Below are 24896 nucleotides of genomic sequence, written 5' to 3'. Positions count from 1 at the left end.
TTAGAAAAGTAACAGAGACAAGTGAGAACAAAGAAAGATGGAGGGAGTTGCCTGCTGGAAACAGTCTTGGATTTCTTTATTAAATAAGTGTTGCACAGAGTGCGCCTGGCCCTGTGTCAGGCCCTGGAGCTGTCCTGAGGACCAAGCCCAGCTCCTGCTCAATATCATGGGCCCTGTGATGCGAGGAAGGAAGCAGATTGTTCTGTGTGGTACATAGCAGAGCTGCTTATACCTTCTCCATTTGCAACATTTTTTTCCCCAAGAAATTTTCAAGTGATCCTTGATGTCTAGGTATATAAAATAGGTATACAAAACAAGTATTTACTGATAACAAATCATAAGTAAGTTCACTTCAAAGCCATTTTTTGGTATACATGTAATTTTACCATTTATTAATGACAAAAAAATAGTGATGTGTATTATTTGTCTATTTTACATAATTAAATCTTGATTAATACTGTAGAATGTGGAATAACTTTAGTGTTTTTCAGAGTTGATTTTTTTTATTTTGTAATTGTCAACATTAAGAATGCCAGCTTGCATAAATATATAGGAGATAATGATAGAAATACATTTAGTGGAAATTACAGAAATTGTTGGAAATTCTGTCCTTAATCTCAAGCCAAAATTCATTTTTTAAAAATTAAAATTCAGTTTAGCAACATAAACAGTACTTTTAAAAATCCAGCATTCTAATATAATTTAAGGCATACTAATTTGATACTTATATGCAGAGGAAAATGTTACAAGATTTTGTTTTCTCTAATTGAACCATTATGTTTATATATGAGCACAATGCATTTTATGTACAGTAAAAACACAACAGTTCCTAGCATTGGTGCTTGAAGCAGCATGTCTGTTCACATTACATGCTGTGACATGTGTAGTACACATACTTTGTGTCCAGATCCAAGGCTGTGGTGAAGTCACAATGTAACATGGTGAGCATTGCCAGAAACAGTTTAGATTCATTATGTACTTGGTTGATTTTGAATTCATTTGGTGATTCTCTATTGAGAAACCTTTTATTGTTGCCATATTTATCATAGTAAGCAGGGACTAGGTCAAGCAGGTTTCATATGTTATGTAAAGAGAGGGATTTGGACTTCTGCTTAAGTATTTTAAGAGGTTTTTTAAAGAGTCCAGGACAGATTGATTGGAATGTAGAAAAATGATATCAATACAGCTTTAGCTGAGAAGACCAGATGGAAAAGAGTGGAGCATATATATGAAGTAGAAGGGACAGGTCTTGGTAAAAAATTAGATGTTAGGGTATATAGCCACATGCAATAATTTTTGGAAAAAGCAGAAAAGATATGCATTTTTCATATACAAATGTGTATATGTATATACAAAAAGCAAATATTGCTTGTAAAATATTTCTGAATATTGGTGTGAAGGTAAGAGATGGCTAGTTCCTATTTACTGGGCTTTGGCATAGTCCTCAGGGATATAGTGGAGGCAGAGGCCTGGCTCAGGCAAGGTAACTATTTGAGAGTTTTGAAAGCAGAGGTTGAAATATGAATCAGTGAAGTAGAGAGGTGAGGGCCTGTGACATGGTTAGAAAAATCTGCATGCTCTCTATAGGGAGTTGCTGTTGAAGGTTAGAACCAAAATTAGGACCATGTCAATTCACCACAAGATGGGCACTATGAACAAATAACTACCAAAACAATTCTGCATAAGTGCTAGCTTCATGGCCTTTGTATAGGTGCAGACCTGTCTGTCTGGCCTGGTTAAGATGAGTTTCTACAAAAAAAGACTTGGTAAAGGAGGCTAGGGATTCGGAGAGAACTCTGAAAGAGGGATTGTATATAAACTGAAGACAGATTGATGCAGCAAATTGCTGACAGTTTGTCAAAGAAACTAAAGGAATAATAGCTCAGGGTAGCAAAAAAGGAAGACTGAAGTACAGTTGGAATAAGGGAAGGGGTTGACCTTGACTGGGCCTAAGAAGAAAAGTTTGGACAGGTAAGTTAGTGGTTCACAGGTAAGCACTGAAGACCAACCTCAGACTGCAGAGTTGTGGAAATGTGAGGCCACAGGAGTAGCCAGAAACCCAAGAATTGCCCTAGAGAAGAAAGCTTGGGTTGTAAAAGGACAAGACCAATGATAGGAAAAGAGCACCAATAAACCACATTTCCACAGGCTGCATTTTGATAGAATAAGGAAAAGCAGTTAACAAATGGCCACAGAAAGGAGTAAAGCAACCAGAACATGTTTTTAGACTGATACTAGCAACTGTGTGGCATTAACTTTGACTTATTACTTCTATCACATTCCCTTTCTAACTTGTGTCTTTTCTCTCTCCTCCCTTGTAGTCTTCCTGGTTTTTTTTTTTCCTTTCTGCATGTCTTTCTCTTCTGCTAACAGAACAACATAGAAGCATAACAAAGCAGGGAAGTCCTGTTTCTATGTTGATGTTCCATCTACTCTCTAAGTACCACTCTTTGTCTAGCACAGCTGTCTTTGCTCTGACTGGTGGGGTAGAACACAATGGGCTGACATTACTCTGAAGAGTTTCTGAGAGAGAAATTCCCACGAGGGCATAATATTACATACACTGGAGAGGAAAATATTGTCATGAGGTCAAGTGTCAGAAACGACAGCATAGTCTCTGTGTATGTGTGGTCGATTGGAAGTGGTACACTGGAAGGCAAGTGGATGAGCTAGAGCAGAGAGGACGGATGCAGGCTGCAGGCATGGAAGAGCACAGAGCACAGAAGCAATGAGGAAGGGGTGGAAAGGAGCAATGGGGAAGTGCAGAGGTCAGAGCAAATGCAAAGGAGGAGCTGAATGGGAGTTAAAGTGAGGGAAGGTGGACACCAAGGACAGAGACAAGTCCCAACTGCACTGATAATGGAGGAGAAGAAACACCCGTGACTGTATTTTCTTGTGCTTCGTCATCTTGTCAATGTGATAATTATGACCTAAATGCTAATGAATGCATGTAGATAAAAACCTTTGTTAATATGTAAACTAAAAGGCAATTTTTAAGCCAGTTGAAGAGTAGCAGTTTGGCAATTAAGAACGTAAACTCCTCTACAGAATACTAGAAAAGTGATGGTTGCATTGGGGCATGGGTAGATGGTGGGGATTACAGCAAAACCTGTTACTGACTTCTTTGTCTAAATAGCTTCTCCTTGCCAAGTCCTCTCTTGGTGCCTTGTCTCTTTCCAGATAACTATTGTCTTGATATCTGTACCTTAGAGCAGCATTTTATCTTGTTAGGGTTCCTCAAGGATAAGTGTCATGGAAGTTGCAAGTATTAAAAGATCTTAAAAATAGATTTTCCATCATGAGGTATGTGAAGAGACCAGCACAGTGGTCTAAGCCTTTCCTTGACTAGCTGGTGCCTTGTTATTCATGAAGAGCACACAGATAACATCATAACAGAGCTGGTTGCAATATGAAGTGCTTACTGCTTTTCAGGAGGGAACATTTAAAGACATTTTGCATGAATTGTAGCTGCATGTTTCTAAAATGAGAGTGTTTATTGAATGAATTTTTTTTCACTTAATCTGTCTATAGTTTAGGATTGTCATTAGAATCCCAATAAACAATAATGATTATCATTTGTAGGAGTTTTATCTTCAAAGAGTTTTCATCTAATATAATCGTCATTTGGAGTCATCAGAGACATGGTGTGCTTTCTGCCGTGAATCTCGGAATCTCTTCCCTCACCCTCAGTGTGCCCCTTTGATTTCCAAGACCTTTAAACTATTTCTTGTGCAGGAAATGCTCAGGGTTGACAGATGGAAAGGCTTCATGGTAGATCCTCTTTCCCTTGCTAAGCATTTTGGTGAAGTTAGACTTTCTGGAACACCTCCTTACTCGCTAACTGTGTGGCCCTGGACAAGGTACTTAACTCTCAGTTGCTTCAGGTGAGATTCGCAGCAGTATCTTCTTTGGAATGTTCCTATTAGGATTGTGATGATAAATATATATTGTAGTTACATCTAGCAGTTGAAGTATTGAATAATTTTTACTTGTATATTAGTATTGTTTTAAGAATTTTTTAGAGTATAGCATCCTGAGTTATAAGTGGTTAAGTATTAGAAAAGGAAAATATAGTCATTGATACTGTTTTTCAGGAACTGCTGTGTGCTCAGGACCTGCTGTGTGCTCAGGACTAGGCTGTCTTTTTCCCAACAGCTATGTTCTAAGACCCTTGTAGATAATCTGAAACTATGAACAAGTCCATTATTCTCTATACTAGGTTTTCACTATACATTTCTACCTGTGGCAAAGGTTCATTTACAAATTAGGTACATAAAAGATTAATAATGATAAAGTGATAATAAAATTGAATAATTATAATAAGCTATAATAAAAGTATGACTATAATGAGCACTTTAATACATTTGATAAAGGGTGTGTTGTCGGTATAATATAAATGTGTCAGTAGCCTCTTCATTGGTAGGCATGCTTTTTCCAGTAGTATTTATGTTGCTATTCAGACTTACTTGCCAGTCTGTGCCACCACCGTAACTTACAGTAAATGGCCTGTTGTCCTTCTGGAGAGCCCGTGCTCTTTGAGAAGCCTAAATTCCTTCTGGTGCAGTATGCTACCATTGTCAGAACATAGTTTTTCTCGTGTCTTTCTCTTGCAGAGCTAATTTTTTTCCCATCTTAACTAAGCACTTACGTATTGTTGCCACAGCTTGCAGTCTGAAGTGTAGCAACAAAACTAGCATAAATTTATGTTTTCATCACAATTTTATGACTAGAAAGTGCACTGTTATTATAGACTGAGCTACTTCTGCATAGGATTTTCTTCCCTGGTAAGTTGAGAACATTTACCTTTTCCCTTAAAGGAAGAACTTTACAGCTTCTCTTTGGCATGGGCTTTACATATCTGTTTGCTAGCATCCCTGCTCACTCGTACACTTCCTGGAGCCATTATTGGTTGGAAGGAGGTGGACACTGCCGAGTTTGACTGTATATACATAATGTCTGAGGTAGCTATCCCGTGACTAATACACACGTAGTGTCACTGAACCAAGGCATGGTTTGTATCCTAGGGAGGATGGAGCTGAATCACACACTATTTCCTCATACTTCTTAGAATGGTTTATAACTTAAAAATTAATAGTCTATTTCTAGAATTTTTCTCTGTAATCTTTTCAGACTACACTTGACCAGAAGTAACAGAAACTAGGGAAGTACAACTATGATCAAAGGAGACTCAGAGTGAAGGGTGTTTGGCTTTGATTCAGGGTTCCCATAGTGAGGCCTTAGAGGAGAGGGGCTATTTGACAGCAGCCTTTAAGGATGACCAACAACTTAGACAAGAAAATGGAATTTCAGGCTAAAAAGGATCAGGCCTCACGGTTGGGGTATTTGTTAGCTTTTACAAAATCAGGCCTCCTGTGAAAGACTGAGAGACATTGGTTCATTTTATGCACTCGTAATAGAACCGCTACTTCTTCACAGTTGCTGTTTGGCTACAGAGTAGAGAAAGATGAGAAGCAGCGCCGTCTTCCTTCAGGTTAGAATGTGTGCTGCTAACAGAGTTCATGAGCCTCCCTATCTTCTCCTGTGTCTGAGATTCCATCCCTAGGATTGGGATAGGGTTTTGTTAGACATGAGGAAAATTTAGACTCCCAAAGGACCATATGCCACAGAACTAACGTTTTAAAGGAGGAAGTGTACTGGTGGTCTACACTTTAAGACAAGGTTATAGAAAGACTGAGGGGATCTTTTTCAAACATACTGTCTTTGACTACATGACTACATGCCAATCAGACAGGGAAAGGATGCCTCTCCTTTTTCAGCTTTTGAGGTTGGAGGTACTGTCTGCAGGCGTATGGACTCCTGGAATGGGAGAAGCCTGTCTTTCCGAAGCAGAACTTTAGGCTATCTGTGAGTGGGTAAATGCTGCCTGTTAAAGCTGTACTGCCTCCATGGGGTGTGGAAGGAAAGGGTATGCTGTGCTGACACTGAAGGAGAGCTTCTGAGTCAGTGTGCTGGGCATTCTGCTGTCTATGAGGACAACTACCTGTTGAGTTTCACAGGCGGAAGGACCAGTGTAATGACCTACTTCACAAGTAATTGGCTGCAGAGGGAGACATCTATTTGAGGCCTGATCATAGTAAATCTGTTTTCCCTCCATTGTTTTCTTTGACTATCTTTAATGTTGTTGTTGCTGTTCTTGTGGAGGTTTGCTCATGAGACAAGTCTTAAATGAATGGGCTTGAAGAACACAGTTAACTGAAGTTCTCTCCACACAAGGGAACTGGAGAGATAGTTCAGCGTTGAGGCCTTACTACTTTTATAGAGACCTTAAGTTTGGTTCCCAGCATCTCACAACCTCCTACAATCCAATATCCTTTTCTGGCTTCTGTGGGCATCTGTGCTTATCTGCACGTACATATACCTACCATGCACACACATAAATTTAAGTGAAAGTAACAAAATATTTCTAAAAGGCTTTTAAAACAATGGATTGATACTGAATTCAGTACAGTGAGTATGTATTTTGGGACACTTAATGCCCATAGAAAACAGGTATACACTGGTAGCATTGCTTTTTATACATTAAATAAATATCCAATGCTTTGGATAGAAGTCTTCATCACCTGGCAACCTCAGTAGCTAAGTTTTGATCTCATTTAGTCTCTCAAGTACTGAGCCCATTGATCAGGTAATCCAGCATTAATTGTCTTATAGTCACAGAGGACAAAATAACCCCCACTTGAATGAAATCTACCATGTGCTTCATTTATTGCATATAGACTGCCAGCTAAATTTGTTCTTTGAAAAACAGCAACCAGACTAAACTATTGGGGCTTTTAGCAGCGATAAATGAGACATAGATAGATAGATAGATAGATAGATAGATAGATAGATAGATACATAGATAGATAGATAGATAGATAGATAGATAGATAGATAGGTAGATAGCAAGACTTCTCTCAGTGTCAGAATTAATCAAATTTCTGCCTTGTTGAAGATCAGTGGTAGCGTCTCAGACTTATGTCTTCTTTGCCTTTGTCTTTCCTACTTTTTTCTCTCTTCCTTTGATTCTTTTCTTTATTTCTTACTCCTTTTGAGAATTATAATCAAGATCATCATTATCCCCTACTGTTTTCCCTTCTTTTTATGGTTTGGAAATAGACTGATAGGAAATTAAACTCTAGCTTGTTAGATTAGAAGTTGTTATAACTGTAAATTATTAAAGTGTCCAGTTCTCAGTTGGAGATGTTTTACACCTTTAGATTACACTTTCCTGATGATTCCATGATGATATACTATCTACAGTTCACTTATTCTTGTATTCACCTCTCATGAATGCTAAAATTAAATGTCCTGCTTTGTTTCTGACACTGTGCTGGGGTGGCTGGCCCTATTTTCCTCCAACTCTAGGTGGCTGTTGGTTTTCACTCACCACAAGCCACCTTGGTCTGTATATCAGAGTTGGACGGTTTTTCATTCCCCTTTCCCACTCAGGAAAAAATACCTGAATTCAGAGAAATGAAAGAGATGGTGGTTATTTTGAAGTCACCATAGTATACAAAAATAGTGGATCGCTGTCACAGTTAAGTAGTGAAGTTTGTATAGCTGTTTGAAACGATGCTTACACCTAACTGATTTCAGGAGACAGACAGACAGACAATGTCTTGAACCATTATGAAAAGGCTCAACAATAGAGGAGGAGGATTTATTTAAATTATTATAATTCATAGGAAAATATGCTGAAATTGCCAATATAAAGTCATTATATGTATTTCTGTGTAAGGATAATTATTTTTGAAGTTATCAGAAAAGGAGGCTAGAGAGATGGCTTAGTGCTTAAGAGCACTGGCTGCTCTTTCAGAGGTCTTGAGTTCAATTCCCAGCAACCACATGGTGGCTCACAACCATCTATAGTAGGATCTGATGCCTCCTCTGGCATAAAGGCATACATGCAGATAGAGCACTCATATATAACATTTAAAAAGTCTTAAAAAAAAAAAAGAAAAGGTACAGTAACCAGAGTTACATATAGACTATATAAAAAGAGTGAGAACAGATCATGCAGGATGACCACAATCACTAGCCATTAATTTGATTTTTGATATTCCATTTTATCTATGAATATTGACCTATATTTGCAAAGATACATAGCAGACCCTCTATTTGGTTCAACCAGCCTCAGAAAATGTCAAGGAAAAAAAACTTGCTTCTATGCTGATCTTGTACAAGCTTCTCCTCATCATTAATCCCCAAAATATGTAGTAGAGCAATGATTCGCACAGTATTTACATTGTATTAGATGTTATACATAATCTAGAAATGCTTAAAAATAGGGAAGGATGTTTCTGTGTGTTACTCAGCTTTACGTCACCGGCAAAATATGATCATCAAGTTAAAAGGTGGAAAGATCATTTGGTCATGTTCAGTCTATGGTCACTGGCCTCATTACTTGTGCCTGTGATAGTGGCACAGTATACAGTGGTAGGGGGCAGATGTTGGAAGATGCTGCTCAACCTATGGCAGTTAAGAAGCAAGGAAAGATGAAGGAGTAGGGTCCCAACATCCCCTTCAAGAGCATTCTTCCAATGATTATCTTTTTCTACCAGACCCGTAAAGTTCCACTTCCCAATAGCACCACCAGCTGGGGATCAAACCTTCACAAGATTGAGCCTATTGGAAATAGTTAAGATCCACATATACCAGTGTGCTTGTGGAAAATACTATACCATTTTATAAGAGATTTGAGCATCCTAGGATTTTAGTATCTGTGAAAAGTACTGGACACATATGTTTATGTGTAAAGTAAATGTTTATTATATGTAAAACTAATAGCATAATGTAATTCACAAGTTTAAAATACGTTTTTCTGAAGGCACCAGAAATACTGTGCCATCTCCAATTGATAAAATGCCTAAGCGTATGGTTTCCCATTGATTTCTTTTACTATTAAAATATGTTATCTCATAAAATATTGGGTCCCAAATATGGATTTAATTACTACTCAGACAGCGTATCCTGAATGATTAATAAACCACAGAAGCAGCCATTTCCTTTGCTCTCTGTATGGCAATGGTATTTTTGGAAATTGGGCTGCCTGTGCCAAGCTTTATTTGTAGATAAAATGGGAATTGTTAAATGGCCTATCAATTCACAAGAAATCTCTGTTCTTTTATTAAGAGCATGCCAGATAACTAGTTCCATTCCAGTTTTCAATAACTTCTTGTGCTCTTAAAGCAGCCACACGAGTCATATAATTACTTCATTCAGCAGAAATTCCTGCTACAAAAGCCACAGGGACACTGCTTTGCTTCCTCCTCCTCCTCCTCCTCTTCTTCCCTTTCCCTTTCCTTTTTTCTTTCCCACTTCTTGCTTCTCTCCCTTCCCCCTTCCAGTTCTCTCACTTTCTTCTGCTCATTTTGTTTTTGGCCTAATCATAGACAGGTGCATATTTTATGAAGGTTTTTATCAAAGTGAAAATTTTTATTTTATTAAAATGCGTATTTTATTGCTATCTTCGATGAAAGACTCATTTCACTGTCCATCAGCAGGGAGCTGGTGAGTAAATTGCAGTGTACTCATATTTTGGTATACTATACTTACCAAAATGAACGAAGTGTCTTAATCTAATAGGAAGAGCATGATATATACAACTTCGGAGCCATAGGGATGGCTCAGTGGGTAAAAGTACTTGCAGATAAGCCCAGTGATCCGAGTTGATCCCTGGAACCGGTATGGTGGAAGGAGAGAACCAACTCCTACAAGTTGCCCCTCACTACCCCCACCACACATGTGCAAATATAATAGAGAATTTAAAAGGTGCCGAGGCTTTTGAAATTGTTTGTTAAAGGAGATTGGTAAGCAGTTAGAAGGAGATGATCATTAACAGAATAGCGCAATGGACTTGTGTCTGTTTGGAAATTTAGTATGGGTAAAAATGGCATTCTTGAGAAGTGAGGAGAAATCTGAATTCTTTAAGAGATGGTACTGGTACAGTTGGCAAACTGTTCAGGATAATTGAGTAAACTAGATCCTTACTATACTACTTTTATTAAAGTATTGCAGTGTCTAAGATGAAGTCATACAAGTTCTAAGAGAAAACACTAGTGGGTAACTTTTGGTTTTGAAGTGAGGGCAACCTAAACATAACTCAAAATCCAGAAATAAGGATGGTGGATGAGTTTGCCTGTGCTATGTTGTTTACAAAGCCTAAGAACAGGATGGGATCTTGATGCTTTATGTGCGTGGACGCAAAATTGTTTTAATGTGGTGTTATGAGTTCAGTGACATTATACTGCAAGCATTGGATTGGTGCAAATATTCCTGGTGTGAGATGAGGAAGTGTGCTTGTTCACCATTGTCAGCATCTGTTCGTGAGCTATTCATGTTTGATAGCATTTCACTATCATGAATATATTTGAATAGTAATCTTGTTTTACATCAAATGAGTGAGAAATTATAAATCAGAAAAAATGAGATAGCATGTAAGAAAGTACTTAGTTACTTCTAGACTCTAGGGTTGGTTGTGTTGGAAAGTGACAGACATGCCATTACAACCTACAGTATTTTCAAGTCATTAAAAAATAATGGATAATTGAGAGTCTAAAGGATACAGTGTCACATTTATAACCTGATTATCTCTTAACTATTTTAGCCAATTATGCATTTAAAAAATTGTAAAAGTTTAAAGCCTCTTTTCTTTTTAAATTAGGCTACATGTGTGCTGGAGAGATGAAAAAAATATGTTTGTTTTATTTTGTCATAGATTGGTGACCAAGTTCATCCTGCTTTGTGACCCATAATGTGTTCATGCACTAAGTCCTTGGAAACTGCACAGTTTTTGAAAAACATTTTATTGTATGTAATAGTTTTATTTCAAATTTAAACCGAGAATCAAATGACTTTTAGAAGGCACTTATTTAATATTGCAAGCACACATTTATCTTAGTATAGGATGCAAAATTAACTTGAAATGTAATAGTCATGTCAGAACATGTGGAGGGCCTCTCTCAAAACCCCTCTGCTCCCCAAAAAGTTGTCTTTCATCAGTCTTGTGATAGGAAACTGGGAGACACTATCCTGTATAAATATGAACAGGTAAATGTAACTGGTAATGCCCTAATAGCTTGCTTAGGTTTTAAGTTTTAAGTTATGGAGTGGAAAGAAGTAGACTTGTTAAAGCATTTCTTAGCTCAATTTAGCCCATTAAAATGAATGCATGATTATGTACTTGAGATTCTCACTGAATCCAGTAAGTATCTAAGCTGATATGTATAGTTTAGAAATTAAAATTATAACCCAATGAGAGATAACTGGCCAAAATAAAGTAATTTTAATCAAACTGACTTTGGTTCATATTCACATTCTCTCCATCTTTTGTGTGTCCCCTCCCCCCAGGTTACAGTGATGAAAGGCAGTAATAGAAATAAAGATCATTCAACAGAAGGAGAAGGGGCTGGAAAACGACCAAAACGGAAGTGTCTTCAGTGGCATCCGTTGCTAGCCAAGAAACTTCTTGACTTTTCAGAAGAGGAGGAAGAAGACGAGGAAGAGGAAGATATTGATAAAGTAAGCCTCCCATTAACCATAGAAATCTCAAGTATATATTCAGGCACTAATCATTTTCTAGAAAACATGAAATTATTATGTTTTCTAGAACTCCTGAATTTAACTTTCCTTGCTCCTTCTAATAGTTTAGAGTAAAAGGAATCCTTCTCTAGGAATTCTGTCGCCTCACAATTTGTGATACATAGTTGCTGATAAGGCTCTTCCTGAAGCTTGATGCGCTCACTTGGTTCCGCTTTCTTTGCTTCCAGCCCTGCCTCTTGCCATCAGGCCGTTCAGAGATGTGCTTAATCTTCATTGCCCATGGCCTTTGTGGTCTCTGGCTTCCCCTCCCCAAAGCCTCTGTGGCCGCATTGTCTTCAAAGTTCCCTTCTGGAACATCCCTTCCCCATGCATGAACAGTTAACCCTAGGACTTGGTATAACTGACTTCATTATTTCATTAAAGAACTACCTCCTTGAAGACGTGGGGCCAAATACATGGTTTCAGTGTATTTCAGGCCATTGACATCCATTCAGCCATCTTTAAAACAACAACAAACACCTAGCAGAACTCATCTTTTTGTGAGGAGTGAGCCCATTCCCACAATAAGCCATGATATCAACATTAATCTGCTCATGAGGCATGTTTCAGTGCTCATTTAATTTCAGGGTTAGTTTTGGGAGGGGACCTTCAAATCATGGCACTCTTGTTTCAGGAAATTGCTGACTTTATGCTTCATTTGACTTTTCTGATTCATTTGCCCTGTTGATTACTTAGTCCTTGAGGTTGTCTCCTCTTTCCACAACAGCATTCCCTTCTATTTATATAGCTTCCTACACCTCCAATCCTTCCTTGTTTCTTTCAGTTGATTTCCGTATAGTACTTTACCCTCAAATATTCATGCTCAAATCTGGGTGTACAGTTTTACATTTTTTCAGTTCTTCAGGAAACTGACTCAAGAGGATTGAGAATTAGAGGCTAGCTATGTAGTAAATCTTACCTCAGCAAAACTAAACAAAAGTAATTTGATTCTGAGCCTGTAATAATAATAATCATCTTAATAATCATCATCTTCTCCTCCTCCTCCTCTTTTTTTTTTTGGTTTTTTGAGACAGGTTTTCTCTGTGAAACAGTCCTGGCTGGCCTGGAACTTACTCTATAGACCAGGCTGGCCTTGAACTCATATTTCAGACTGTCATCTCCTTATCATCTGTTTGTCTGTCTGTCTGGCCATCCATCATCCATCCATCCATCCATCCATCCATCCATCCATCCATCCATCCATCCATCCATCCATCCATGCATCCATGCTAGGAATCTTGGTTTGAGTGTGCTCAAAACTGAGTTTTTATTTTTCTCCTCCAAATCTTCTATATCTTTTTTTTTCTCAGTAAAGGCACTACAATGTTTCCAGTAATACTTACCTTGCCTAATTTTGCTCAAGCTTCCATCCATCCATCCATCCATCCATCCATCCATCCATCCACCCACCCACCCATCCATGCACAAATCCTCTCAGCTGTACCTTTTAAAATATGTTCTCTATGTGACCCCTTTAAAAAATCTCTTTTGAACTCCCTTGGTACAAACCACTACTATTTCCAGCAGAGATTATTTTATTCCTACCATCTCCCTGCCTCCATGCTTTCCCCTTATATTGTCTATTCTGCACAAAGCAGTCACAAGGATCCTTTCAGAATGGAAGGCTGGTCATGTCACCTCCCTCCTTAATAAGGGCAGGGATTTTTTTTTCACTAACTGCTCTGTTAGAACAGGGCCTGGCACATGGCAAGTCCCAGTAAACAGTTGTTGAGTGAAAGATTAAAGTCATGAGATCCTTTTATTCCATCTTAGAAATGTTCCTATCCCCCCCTTTAGTCTTAGAATTTTTGCTCATTTATATCTCCATCATTATCCCACTGGCAGGTGTCAGCCTAACTAACCATTGCTGTTTCAAATGCAAACTACCCATCACTATTTATTCTGCCTTTCCTGGGATCATTCTTCAATTTTAAATCAAGTTAAATACCAACCACTCTTGGTTCTATCTTGAATAATATCTCTAGTCTTAAATCCTATTCCTATTCCTGTTATCTGGATTTGTACTCTCTCTTTTTCCTGGATATTGGAAGTAAACTTTCAATTGGCTTCTCAAGTTTTGGTTGCTTATGATTTTACTCAAAAAATTTGTGGTCTGCAGCACCAGCAGCAGCTCTTTCTTTAGAAAACAAATCTAACAGTCTGTCTCTTGCTTCAGAAATGTACTCAAGCCTCTACATTTATTTTAGGTTCTTGTCTTGTTACTGCAACCAAACCCTGACAAAAGCAACATGAAGAAATATGTGTTATTACAGTTCCGGGGCGTGTAGTCCATCATAGCAAGGAAGCATAGCAGCCGTGGCAGGAGGCAGCTGTCACAGGGTGTTCAGAGCAAGCAAAGAGCAATGGATGCGATTGCTCGGCTCCCTTCCTCCTTTTTGTTCAGTCTGGGACCACAGCTCATAGAATGGTTCCACCCAAATTTAGGGTGCACCTTTCCATCTCACTTAACTTAATCTAAGAAAGTCCTTAACAGAAATGTCCAGAGATTTGGTTCTATGGTATTCTAAATCCTGTCAAGTTGACAGAACCATCACACCGTTGCATCTGGCTTAGGTACCTGTATTTAAGAAATGCTTGGTAAACAAAAATAAAGTCAGCTGGTTTTAATCTTCATTTTTGTTGTTGTTTATATATTTGCTAACTTTTCAGTTGACTAATTTAATGAAGTAACTATAACATTAGTAGTAGAATTTTTTTTTTTTTGATGCCCATACTTAGGAAAATAAACGGGTGACATTTTGTTTCAAACCAATACTGTATATGGGTTTAAATGCCCACTTTTCACCATGGCAGAGCACATTCTTCATGAAATGATTCATATTTCCTATTACCTGACTTCCCAAACTCTACTCTCATTTTCTTGTATTGTGCTATAGAACTTCATGTTGATGTTCGAATGAAGCTCCCTACCCCAATTCCTGCTTCTCCATACCTTCCAACTGATCAGCCAACATGTTCTGATTCTGCTTTCAACACCTTTATTTACAAGTGCTTATCAGCACATTGCTTTGTAATTTATTTGTTTATATGTATTTACATAATGCATTTTATTCCTAATTTTTCCTTAGCTTCATAGTTTTAAAATACCAAATAAATGTCCTTTGGAAATTCAAATCACTGCTAGTAATTATATATATATATAAAAAATGAGGAAAATCTGTACTCTTTGTTTTCAAGTCAGCCATACTTTCAAGACTTTGTTATTTGTATTTGACAATAATTGATGGTTAATTTGTTATATTTGCAATATTTATTTAAAAGCATTAAAAAGTAGTAACTTGGGACTGGTAAGATGGCTCAGAGGGTAAAGCACTTACCATGCAAATTGGGCAACATAAAAACTGATGGAGAGGACCAACTCAACAAAGTTATCCTTTGACCTTTACAAGCATGCTGTGTCAAGGGTTCCCTCTCTCTCTCTCTCTCTCTCTCTCTCTCTCTCTCTCTCTCTCTCTCACACTCATAATAATAATGATAATTTTTAAAAATAATAAATTGAAATAAACGTGTTTCATTCTACAGTTCTGCTAACTGTTGCCTGGTAAATATTGCATAGAAGAGCACAGTTGCCTTCTAGTTGTGCTAGCCCTTCTTGAGAATTGGCTAGTGATATGAATTCTTAGGACCCACCTCAGAGCCACACAATCAGAAACTTAGAGCATAGCAATCTTTTTTTTCTTTAAACAAGGCCCCCAGAGAGTCCAGTCCACTTCTGAGTTTCAGGACTGCTGCCCTACTGTGTAATGCACTGAAGACTACCTTGAGCCTTCTTGGTTTTGACTGTAGAACAAGAAATGAAAGTCATGAGCTTATGCAATCTGGATTTCTGTACATGATTGTATTTGTTTCTAAGAAACATCACAGAAATTATACTTCAATTTTAGAGATACTGCATTCCCAATATTTTATGAGAGTCTGTGATCACAGATGTGCTTCATGAAATTTAATCTGGCAGTCATTTTCTGGAAGTGTTACAAGGAAGCCATAGGCCAAAGTGTACTAGGCCTGAGAATTGCATGGATTCAGAACAGCAGTGAGTAGACAGATTTGGTGCTCTATGCAAGTCCCTGAAGACATTGAATGGTGATCAACAAAGTGCTTAGGAAAGAAAGATTTCAAAAGTAAGGTTGACTGTTTGAGCCTAGGAGAATTTATCCTTAATATCTTGGAGGATAAGACTGATGTTTACAGGATTAAAAATGTACTGTGAAGCCGGGCGGTGGTGGCGCACGCCTTTAATCCCAGCACTCGGGAGGCAGAGCCAGGTGGATCTCTGTGAGTTCGAGGCCAGCCTGGGCTACCAAGCGAGTCCCAGGAAAGGCGCAAAGCTACACAGAGAAACCCTGTCTCGAAAAATGAAAAAAAAAAAAAATGTACTGTGAAGTTCTTTTAAACAATTATGTTAAATTTTTATGTGATACTTTATATAAGAAGCTCTTCTTGTGTCATGTGCAAAAGTCTGAGTGCTCTATATTTGCTTTTAGCTATATCTGCTCTCTTGATAAACATTCTCATGTTATTAGCTATAAGGTACTACTTTTTAAAGAACAGAAAGAGCTAATATACATGTATTTCATGTGTATATCATTAATCTTGAGATTCATAAACCATAAAATAATTTTTTGTTCACTTAGCAATTGGTTAAATGTTAATACCAGATAATGAGTTTGCCTCTGCAGTTACAAAGGCAAATAAGAGAATTTTATCCTCAGAAGGTTCACTGTTTAGTGAGAGAAAAAAGATAAGCAATTATAACACAATATGATATATGCTGTAATAGAGATACAAATAGGTGACCATAGAAACTAACCAGGACGCATCATAAGTTAGTTATCAACCACCAAGAGTAGTTAATGATTTTTTTAAAAAATTACTTTTTCAGGTTGTTGGATGTTTAAATAGAGCTAAGGAAAAAAATACAATTTGCAAATCAAAACTGATTGTTACATTAAAATAGTTTGAGCTGTGTTAAGTACTTGGCTTTCGCTTTGGTTGGTGATAGGTTCAACTTCTTGAGGCGGATGGCCTAGAGCAAGATGTTGGTGAGACTGAAGATGATGAGTCACCAGAGCAGCGAGCCCGGAGACCAATGAACGCATTTCTTTTATTTTGCAAGCGCCATCGCTCCCTTGTCCGACAGGAACACCCAAGGCTTGATAACCGAGGTGCTACCAAGATTCTAGCTGATTGGTGGGCTGTTCTTGATCCAAAGGAAAAGCAGAAATATACAGACATGGCCAAGGAGGTAGGTTACAAGGACACGGTGTGATAGTGATTATGGACAACCAGTTCTATAACTCTTACATAGCAACTATGCAGCAGCCCTTGTTGATGATGTCATCTTCTGTTGTCATCAAACGCCATGGGAAAGATGACAACCTCAGGTTAAGTTGTTCTTACCCTATCACAAGAATATATCATGATCAAGTTCTGATGCTAAATAACTCTGTGTGTGTGTGTGTGTGTGTGTGTGTGTGTGTGTGTATCTCTGGTCTCAGCTTTTTAAAACAATTACTACAGAGCCGGGCGGTGGTGGCGCACGCCTTTAATCCCAGCACTCGGGAGGCAGAGCCAGGCGGATCTCTGTGAGTTCGAGGCCAGCCTGGGCTACCAAGTGAGTTCCAGGAAAGGCGCAAAGCTACACAGAGAAACCCTGTCTTGAAAAACAAAAAAAAAAAAAAAAAAAAAAAAAAACAATTACTACAATGAGAAAGTTGGACAAAGATCTGTATCCTTCTAGCTCTATCGTGCTTTGAATTTTTTGTAAACACAATTGTTAAGATATATGCTTTGACTTGTTTCTGTTCGGAAAAATAGTGCAGCATGAAGATGTAAAGCTAATACATGAATGAATGGCAGTAGACTAGAGTGTGCTGTGGTGTATGCATGCTTGCTAATACTGTGTGAGCAGTAATTGGTGAGAAACATTTCCACATGAGAAGACTATTAGGAAAGGGGGCACATTAGTTCCAAAATGATAGCAGTAACTAAATATCTTCAAAAAGTTCTGCACTAGATTTGTTTCTACATTAATCTGGAATCAATATGCGATCACTGTACATTAAATATATTATAAGTGGACTTAGTTCTAAATAAGGAATAAGTACTGTATTGTGGTTAAGTCTGAAAGGAATAATTCCAACATTATTTCCTTAGAGTTTCAACTTGTAAAAAATTTTGATTCATGAAAATCCCTGCCACCCCATTAACTTCTGAGGGGAAAAAAAATGAACCAGCAGGGGATAAAATAATGTAATTTCAGGATATTTTATTAGACATCTCAGTATGTGGAAAATAATGCCTTCAGTTGACATGATTTTATTGAGTTGTTTAATAAGGAATCCTGCAACATAAAAATTTCTTTTACAACATTCAGGGAAATTTGAATCCAGAGTAAATGACTAGTGTTGCTGTGTAATTAATGATCACAGAAGGCTTTAGGAATTTACTAATTGTTAAAGATAGAATTTTAACTATGCTGGGCATCTATAAAATTTAAAATCAATTACAGCAACCTATGTGATTTTAAATGTTCCAATAGATTTCCACAGGCCTAACAGTAATTAACAATAAACCCTTCTCATTAAATAGTTTTATATCCTTTCATACTCAATGCTTATATGATAAAGTAAATAATTATCTGCAGCCTCACAGGGAGCTGCATATGCTTCCTATAATTAAACACTTGAGTTTGATTTTGGACAACATGCAGCATATTGCCAATATAGTGTTTGCCTTTTCTTAAATACGGCTAATTTACAAACCCAATAGGTGGCCACTTTTAAGAGGGGGACCTATTATTTTTGCACAGGAACTCTTTTATTAATTACTTAATTAGCTTCACAATATTTGCCATTGTGGTGCTATAATGAAATCTGTTTAGGTAGCCCCCTGCAGCCTACAAGTGGAAACCAGAATGTCCCACATTGCATCTTGCCTTGTTTATAGTTACTCATATAAAATATTGTCTCATTTCTACTCCAAAGTCTAATCGATTCAGCTACTTCCCAAATTATCACACAATTGGTCTCCAGTGGTTATTTCTTTCAGCTTATTTACTCAATGTTTTACAGTTACATTAAAGTGCATGTAATTGTGCTGAAGTCTTTTTTGTTAATATTGCAGCCTTAATTGGAATGTCAGTTCAGTCAGCCAATGCTTATTAAGAAGTTTCAGTACTCATATTTTGTGGTAGTTGCTAGTGATACAAAGCCATACACAAAGAAGGCCTCTGGTCCTCAAGCCCAAGTCACTCTGAAAACTACCTCAGATACAACTTTTCAACTTTGAACCCTCAATTTTGAATGTTTTACTAAACACATGACATTCTTTCAGCAGAGTGCATGTGTGAATATGAATGCTTAACATTTATTTGCCGTCTGTATCCTTGCTTTTATTAGAGTGAGAATAGTCTAGTTTACCCACTGGAATACAGCCTCAGAATGTGTCCTTAGGCATTTTGGTCATTGTGCAAGCATCATAGTTTATTTACCCAACCTTTTACTGCATAAGGCGATGTAATCTTATGAGACCACTCTTGTGGTATGTAGTTAACTAGAACATTATTATATAATCTGTACTTTTCTCTTTTTGATTTTAAAAGAAACATATCTTTAAAAGAGTGTGATACAGTTTTTTTTTCTATTCATTAAATTTCCTTGACTCTCCTCTTACGTTACTGGTAATGGACTGTTAATTCTAAGATTTGTTGCCATTTTCACAAATTACTGCATAGTACTCATTCATACTATTGAGGGAAAAAAGAACTTGTTGAAAATTCTGTTAGCCTCCTTTGCAATGAAAAAGTTTAAGGAGTTTAAGCAAATTATTAAACCAAGTGAACAGTTTTTAAGAAAATGTAAGCGTTTCATAATTTCTGATTAGTGAGCACAAGTTATATCTCAGACTTTATAGTGTATTTTCAGAATCAATCTTCACTAGATCTTTTTTTTTCTCACCCCAATCTCCATCAGCACTTTCTTTAAAGTAACATGGTTAAAGCTTTTATGACATTTGTGTGTGTGTGTGCGTGTGTGTGTGTGTGTCTGTACACCATGTGCATGTATGCACATGGAGATCAGAGAACAGCATTTACTATGTGGGCTCCAGTGATGAAAGCCAGACCTTCAGCCTTGGCATCATTTACCCACTGAGCCATCTTGTCAGCCCAAGGTTCAAAATTCTAATGAAATTCTGAATTGTTTTTTAACTTAGTGGAAACTGATGAAATGATTTTTCTCCTAATTACCCAAATTAGTGAGTAAAACTATTTCTTATACATATTTATATTCAAGAAGGAACTGTCATTGCCTGTGCTCTGTACAGATTAGAACCCTGCTCTTCATACTGATTAGCACCACCTCTCCACTGTGCTCTGTACAGATTAGAACCCTGTTCCCCATACTGATTAGCACCCCTTCTCTGCTGAGCTCTGACCTGGTTGTATGTTGCAATTTCTGCCTGCTGATGAGGAAAGTCACAGCTCTAACAGAACTGACTATGGTGGGAGTTTCTTCAGCTCCCCATAGTGGATATGATTATAAGATAAAATGTGTGTTAGGGCTCTTTTGTAAAATTTTAGAAAATTTTATATATAATCTCTTGACTGACCTGGTAGATGTTATTTCATGTATTTGTACCAGCGTCATCTGTCTGTTCAGACATTCTCCGACTGTCTTATTCTAGTCTCTTACCAGGGTTGCTGTTTCTCTTCACTCTGTAAATCTAGGCTGGAATAATAAGTAGAAACACTAATGGACATTGAGATAGCACCCGAAACTCAATTAAAATGAAATAAATGGAGAAAACCTTTCATTAATATTAAGGTACATTGTAGATCAAGTTTCCATTTATGTAATGATCTGAAAAACATTTATTGTTTGAGACCCCATTTTAAAGCATTAACATAACAGATTATTGTCTTTTGTTGTAGAATAATACCATTGTCAGATATAAAGAAGGTAAAACACTGTGACAGAGGGTATGCATTTAGTGACAGTACTGGATAACAAAAGAAGCAGCAATTCTTTTTTGTTATTGCTGTCGAAATACAATAGTGGTTAGGGCCAAGAGACGAGAGTCAGCATTACTGAATGCCTCCTATCAGTGAGGAACTGTCTGTAAAGCAAATTTAGGTTAGATTATTTAATCAGTTGGACATTTGCAGGAAAAAAAGTTGAAGGCCATAAGGTGAATTTTGATTTTCATAGAATTTTGGAAATCAGTATTTTAGCAAAAGTCTAGATATGTAGGAGATTTTCATTGAAATCTTAGGATCAATAACTTGTGATTGATGTTACTGGAGGATAAATGAGCTTCTCGCCTCCAGTGTGAACAGCCTGGCCCTGGATGTTTGGATAGATGGGGCCTATCTCTTGAGGTCTTTCATTCCTGTGATGATGGATTTTGTCCACATGGTTGACCTACATGGCAATTATTACACTTAGCTAGTTTGCTCCAGACTATATACCAAGTCTTCCAGCATTACTTCTTTTCACTGCCTTCTCTGTAATTTCTTTCCTAGTAACCTTGTCGTAACAAATGACAAGTCTTTCCAGTGTCTCTTAAAAGCTGAATCAGATTAAATGATTGATGAGGTACCAGGTTACAAGGACATATAGGCATCTTTACACTCTGAGGCTGCTCTTGCGTCTGACCTTACTTGCTTGCTGTCCATAGCTTATGTTGGCTTGGTGTTTTATATGAATAAATTTATGTGTTTTTTTTCTCAGTCATTCACACTTTTAGCCTTTCTGATCCGTGTATACTTGACTAGTAGTCTAGTGTTATATCTCAGTGATGAAATGCTACTAAGCATGCCTGAGGCTCTGGGTTCGATCTCCAGCAACAAACAAAAGTTAAAAAATAAAAATGTTATATGTGTGTATTAAACATTTACATTGAGTTTAAGAGTCTGCACAATTCATATTGTGGTATAGAGTATTGCCCTTCATAGTAAATTCTCTAAAACATCCCCAATATTCCAGACCTTTCTTTTGCACTCTTGTTGTCTACTCATAGGAAACTTGCTGTTCTATAGACTCATTGCAAAACTATTTTTCATGCTTGACTTAGGGCCAGGATTATAGACCAGGTATAAACAGAAATGCTTGTGTAGTTAGCTGTGAATTGTAAGCAGTATAAAAGGAAGGACTCTGATTCACCCTCTTTCTGTTTCCAATGTCTAAGAAGAGTCTGTCTTCTGGTCAGTGCTCACTGAGTCTTTGCAATGAAGGTGCATAGGATGGAGACGAGAATGAGAATGATTTTATGTGCTGATTGTTGGTGCCTTATGCTATCTTCAGCATTATCATAAATTAGCGTAAGCTGGCCTTCATTAGTACCATCAACTGATAATTTATCAGGATGACAGTATGATTTTCATTACACTTGATTTTCACTAAAACCAATCATCCATTGATTCTTAACAATATTCCTAGTGAAGGATGTATCAAAAAACTGAATATGAGGAGGAGAACACTCTGAAGGAGCAAGAGATTTAAGTACAAACGCCATCCAGCGTCTTTCAGCTAGGGCTTTCTGCTTAGAAAATTTTAACTACCAAAAAAAACATTTTATTTCTCATGATAAATTTATTAATAAGTTTGTTTGAAAGTCTTCGGTCACTACAAATGACAGTTCATCTAGTATACCTGCCCCATGTGCCTTTTACTGAGGCATGATAATGATGCATGTGACTGCTTCTTCCCTTTTCACCCCTGCCTGCCATTTATCACTTTCTGTCTTCAGACAGTTGGCAAAGTTGTCTGCCTCACCTTAATAGTTAAATTCCCCAGTCACAAGGCTTCACTGTGGTAGTGTATCTTCTTACGTCAACGTTGATGCTTGCAAATTCATTCTGCTATACAATTATAAATTCATTTGGCTCTGGCCTTGTGTCTCATTTCACTTCTTTATTTTTTAAGAAAAATAGAGCTAGACACTAGAGAGGTGGCTCAGTGGTTAAGAGTCTTTGCTGTTCTAGCAAAGGACCAGAGTTCAGTTCCTAACACCCACATTGGGCTGCATGCAACCGTCTGTAGCTGTACTTTCCTTACACCTCTGGCCTCCAAAGGCAGTGTGCAGATACTCACACAGAGACACATACACATGTAATTCAAATAAAATAAAAAATCATAAGTATTTTAATTTTTTTTAAATTAAAAAAGTATTACTAGATTTTAGGGGCCTGTGTGCTTATTTTTCACGCACATCCCTGTGTATCAATAGGTAAATTTATATCTTATACATAAAACAATGTCAGAAAATGAGTTAAGATAGCACTGGGATAAATATCATTCATTGTTTATTAACACTACATTATTACCTACATTATAGCTTTTATTTATATAACATAGTGAAATAGTGGGAACATTATTTAGATTAGGTATTCTTTCCTTACACCTTCCCTCAAAAGGGTACCTTTTACCCCTTGTCTAAAAACTATTTAGAGCTTATATTGAACTACATTACCATTTTAAAATGCAAACCTGTGAGAGTGAAAGAATTGTGTTAGCTGGTCTTGGGAATGTATGCCTATAACCTCAGTACTTGGGAGACTGAAGCAGAGAATTGTGAATTCAGAACCAGACTGCATAACCAAACTGTCTCAAAAAAAAAATGTGTTAATAAAATAATCCAGTAGTGATATTTGGAGAATACACAGGAAATACTTTTTTTTAATTGAACAGTGTAGTCCTGGGAATGTGTAATGGATATTAGGAAAGAGGTAGTAGATTTAGGAGAAGGGATAAAATGAGGAAGCAACATTAAAAAATGGTGAAAGATGTTGTAAGTGAAGATTGAACAAACTTTCAAGTTAAACATAAAGTTTATGATTGATTACAACATGTCACATCAGAGTTTGTTCATATCTGTCATCCTGGGTGCTCATTAAAAAATATTGACAGGTATGTATAGATGGAAGAATTGGAGCTGATGCCCAAGGTTGGCTAAGTAGAAGTACATCTTGAGCCCAGGTCATCAGACTGCATCCACTGCTCTTTCTTCTACTTAACCCCCTGTCTAAAAGTAACCAAAATATTGGTCAGCTAGCCTGCCTTGCTCCCTTTCTACTTGATCTGGGTTCCTTTATTTCTTAGTTGAAAATTTTACTTTGTCTGCATTTGCCTTACAAGAACACTTGTAAAACCATCCTTAGCAGGATAAGTTAACCATTGGACAGAATCTGGTTGCTGGGCCTGGTGTTAGCTCATGCTCTGAAATGTATACTAAAGTGTCCTTTAAATAGGTGCTGGGGGCTGGAGAGATTGAGACTGGGGTTCAATTCCCAGTATCCATATGGAAGCTCCATCTCTAAACCCAGTTCCAGGGCATCCACTCCATAGCCTCCATAGGCACCAGGCATACAAGCGGTACAAAAACATACATGCAGGCAAAACACCTATTTGGGGGAAAAAAGTTTAACACACACACACACACACACACACACACACATTAAAGCTTTAAGAGAAGAAATATGCTGTGCACTGTTGACAATAACCAAAAGCTAGTACTATGCTGTCTGTTAAGGCTCACAGAGAACACTGCTCTGTGCTTAGTGACTTCAGCCTAATGTGGAAGGGCCAGAATTTTATCCCCGCCTTTTCCACCCTCAAAGCCGTTGACTCTTTCTAGTACAAAAGCCTCCTCTACCCCCAAAGTCAGGCAACTTTTTAGGAAAGAACGAGAACAACAAAAAGAGTAGAACATCCAAAGTGTCTGGTCTCTGTATTCTTAGCCCACAGGTTAGATAACTGCCCTGTCTCTAGATCTCTGTGTATGGTGCTGTCATCTTCTCTAAGGAAAGCCACTAAAGTCATAGAATGTGGTTTTCTCAGTCATAGTCTGAATGAGCGAAAGGGTGAATCTTGTTGAATTTCTTGATCTGGATGTTAATTAAACCTGCTGTCCATTTGTTTATAGTATAAAGATGCATTTATGAAAGCAAATCCTGGCTACAGATGGTGTCCTACTACAAACAAGCCTGTAAAATCTCCAACACCCACTGTCAATCCACGGAAGAAACTTTGGGCCTTCCCATCTGACTCTTCAAGAGACTTGCCAACCCCCAAGAAGGCAAAGACAGAAGAAATTCCTCAGCTTAACTTTGGAATGGCTGGTAAGTTTATATAATTTGCACCTGTTTTTAAAGGACAGAACAATGCACTGAGTGTTTTTGAACAAATTATACAAATTTGAAGAGACCAGTATGAAGTACTGGCCAAAATATAGCACATCATGAGGTATTAGGGCATGGTATACAAAGAATGTACATGTAACTGAAGACATGG

General features: G+C 37.5%; 1 protein-coding gene across 13 annotated transcripts in view; it reads left to right on the top strand.

The window, feature by feature from the left end:
* Bbx (BBX high mobility group box domain containing) overlaps positions 1-24896 on the top strand; it is a 247743-nt gene that overhangs the window by 146737 nt on the left and 76110 nt on the right. For 12 of the 13 annotated variants that reach the window (XM_052740847.1, XM_052740857.1, XM_052740850.1 and 9 more), the window contains 3 exons: positions 11353-11523; positions 16607-16849; positions 24529-24724. In XM_052740847.1, coding sequence (XP_052596807.1) covers positions 11353-11523; positions 16607-16849; positions 24529-24724 — 610 coding nt within the window. The remainder of the gene's footprint in view (positions 1-11352; positions 11524-16606; positions 16850-24528; positions 24725-24896) is intronic. The other variant, XM_052740860.1, reaches the window with a different exon arrangement.

This window comes from Peromyscus californicus, unplaced genomic scaffold, assembly GCF_007827085.1.
Source record: "Peromyscus californicus insignis strain IS unplaced genomic scaffold, ASM782708v3 Scaffold_16__1_contigs__length_79575227, whole genome shotgun sequence".
In the NCBI taxonomy this organism is placed as follows: Eukaryota; Metazoa; Chordata; class Mammalia; order Rodentia; family Cricetidae; genus Peromyscus; species Peromyscus californicus.
Note: the sequence above shows the minus strand (reverse complement) of the source record. Positions and strands in the feature narration are given on the sequence as shown.